We start from the raw sequence: 2,946 nt of genomic DNA, 5'->3' as shown, positions 1-2,946 counted from the left end.
GGTGCTGCATCTGGCGGTGCGGCTTCTGGCGGTGCTGCATCTGGCGGTGCGGCATCTGGCGGTGCGTCTCCTGGCGGTGCTGCATCTGGCGGTGTGGCTTCTGGCGGTGCTGCATCTGGCGGTGCTGCATCTGGCGGTGCGTCTCTGGCGGTGCTGCATCTGGCGGTGTCTTCTGGTGGTGCTGCATCTGGCGGTGCGGCTTCTGGCGGTGCTGCATCTGGCGGTGCGGCATCTGGCGGTACTACATCTGGCGGTGCGGCTTCGGTGGTGCTTCATCTGGCAGTGCTGCATCTGGTGGCGCTGCATCTGGCCGTGCTGCATTTGGCGGTGCGGCATCTGGTGGTTACATCTGGCGGTGCGGCTGGTGGTGCTGCATGGCGGTGCGGCGTCTGGTGGTGCTGCATCTGGCGGTGCGGCTTCTGGTGATGCTGCATCTGGCGATGCGCCATCTGGTGGTGCTGCATCTGGCGGTGCGGCTTCTGGTGGTGCTGCATAAGGCGGTGGGGCGTCTGGTGGTGCTGCATCTGGCGGTGCGGCTTCTGGTGGTGCTGCATATGGCGGTGCGGCGTCTGGTGGTGCTGCATCTGGCGGTGCGGCTTCTGTGGTGCTGCATATGGCGGTGCGGCGTCTGGTGGTGCTGCATCTGGCGGTGCGGCTTCTGGTGGTGCTGCATAGCGGTGGGGCGTCTGGTGGTGCTGCATCTGGCGGTGGCTGATGCCATCTGGCGATGCGCCATCTGGTGGTGCTGCATGTGGCGGTGCTGCATCTGGCGATGCGGCATCTGGTGGTGCTGCATCTGGCGGTGCAGCTTCTGGTGGTGCTGCATCTGGCGGTGCAGCTTCTGGTGGTGCTGCATCTGGCGGTGCGGCTTCTAGTGGTGCTGCATCTGGCGGTGTGGCTTCTGGTGGTGCTGCACCTGGCCGTGCGGCTTCTGGCGGTGCTGCATCTGGCGGTGCGGCTACTGGTGGTGCTGCATCTGGTGGCGCTGAATCTGGCGGTGCGGCTTCTGGCCGTGCGCGGAATGAACAGTGTTATCAGTGTACACTAATGGTTTACACCCTAGAGAACAGTGTTATCAATGTACACTAATGGTTTACACCCTAGAGAACAGTGTTATCAATGTACACTAATGGTTTACACCCGAGTGAACAGTGTTATCAGTGTACACTAATTGTTTACACCCGAGTGAACAGTGTTATCAATGTACACTAATGGTTTACACCCGAGTGAACAGTGTTATTAGTGTACACTAATGCTTTACACCCGAGTGAACAGTGTTATCAGTGTTCACTAATTGTTTACACCTGAGTGAACAGTGTTATCAGTGTACACTAATGGTTTACACCCGAGTGAACAGTGTTATCAGTGTACACTAATGGTTTACACCCGAGTGAACAGAGTTATCAATGTAAACTAATTGTTTACACCCGAGTGAACAGTGTTATCAGTGTGCACTAATGGCTTACACCGGAGTGAACAGTGTTATCATTGTACACTAATGGTTTACCGCCGAGTGAACAGTGTTATCAATGTACACTAATGGTTTACACCCGAAAGAACAGTGTTATCAGTGTACACTAATGGTTTACACCCGAGTGAACAGTGTTATCAGTGTACACTAATGGTTTACACCCGAGTGAACAGTGTTATTAGTGTACGCTAATGGTTTACAACCGAGTGAACAGTGTTTTCAGTGTACACTAATGGTTTACCGCCGAGTGAACATTGTTATCAATGTAAACTAATGGTTTACACCCGAGTGAACAGTGTTATTAGTGTACGCTAATGGTTTACAACCGAGTGAACAGTGTTATCAGTGTACACTAATGGTTTACACACGAGTGAACAGTGTTATCAGTGTACACTAATTGTTTACACCCGAGTGAACAGTGTTATCAGTGTACACTAAAGGCTTACACCCGAGTGAACAGTGTTATCAGTGTACACTGATGGTTTACCGCCGAGTGAACAGTGTTATCAATGTACACTAATGGTTTACACCCGAGTGAACAGTGTTATCAGTGTACACTAATGGCTTACACCCGAGTGAACAGTGTTATCAGTGTACACTAATGGTTTACACCAGACTGAACAGTGTTATCAATGTACACTAATTGTTCACACCCGAGAGAACAGTGTTATCAGTGTACACTAATGGTTTACCGCCGAGTGAACAGTGTTATGAGGTACACTAATGGTTTACACCCAAGTGAACAGTGTTATCAGTGAACACTAATGGTTTACACAAGGGTGAACAGTGTTATCAGTGTACACTAATGGTTTACACCCAAGTGAACAGTGTTATCAGTGAACACTAATGGTTTACACCCGAGTGAACAGTGTTATCAGGTACACTAATGGTTTACACCCAAGTGAACAGTGTTATCAGTGTACACTAATGGTTTACACCCGAGTGAACAGTGTTATCAATGTACACTAATGGTTTACCGCCGAGTGAATAGTGTTATCAATGGACACAAATGGTTTACACCCGAGTGAACAGTGTTATCAGTGTACACTAATGGTTTACCGCCGAGTGAACAGTGTTATCAGGTACACTAATGGTTTACACCCGAGTGAACAGTGTTATCAGTGTACACTAATGGTTTACCGCCGAGTGAACAGTGTTATCAATGTACACTAATGGTTTACACCCGAGTGAACAGTGTTATCAGTGTACAAATGGTTTACAAGTGAACAGTGTTATCAGTGTACTAATGGTTTACACCCTAGAGAACAGTGTTATCAATGTACAATGGTGTGAACAGTGTTATCAGTGTACACTAATTGTTTACAGTGAACAGTGTTATCAATGTACACTAATGGTTTACACCCGAGTGAACAGTGTTATTAGTGTACACTAATGCTTTACACCCGAGTGAACAGTGTTATCAGTGTTCACTAATTGTTTACACCTGATTGAACAGTGTTATCAGTGTACACTAA

General features: G+C 48.9%; 1 protein-coding gene across 1 annotated transcript; it reads right to left on the bottom strand.

Moving 5' to 3' along the window:
* Positions 1-272: 272 nt before the first annotated feature.
* On the bottom strand, positions 273-1,006 carry LOC121873587 (early nodulin-75-like; the record flags this gene model as incomplete). Its single annotated transcript, XM_042377225.1, has 1 exon — positions 273-1,006. A coding segment is annotated over one exon (734 nt), but the record flags the coding sequence as incomplete, so codon positions are not given.
* Between the last annotated feature and the right edge of the window lie 1,940 nt (positions 1,007-2,946).

Source organism: Homarus americanus, unplaced genomic scaffold, assembly GCF_018991925.1.
Source record: "Homarus americanus isolate GMGI-L3 unplaced genomic scaffold, GMGI_Hamer_2.0 scaffold43130, whole genome shotgun sequence".
Taxonomy (NCBI): domain Eukaryota; kingdom Metazoa; phylum Arthropoda; class Malacostraca; order Decapoda; family Nephropidae; genus Homarus; species Homarus americanus.
This window is presented reverse-complemented; position numbering and strand designations above follow the sequence as displayed.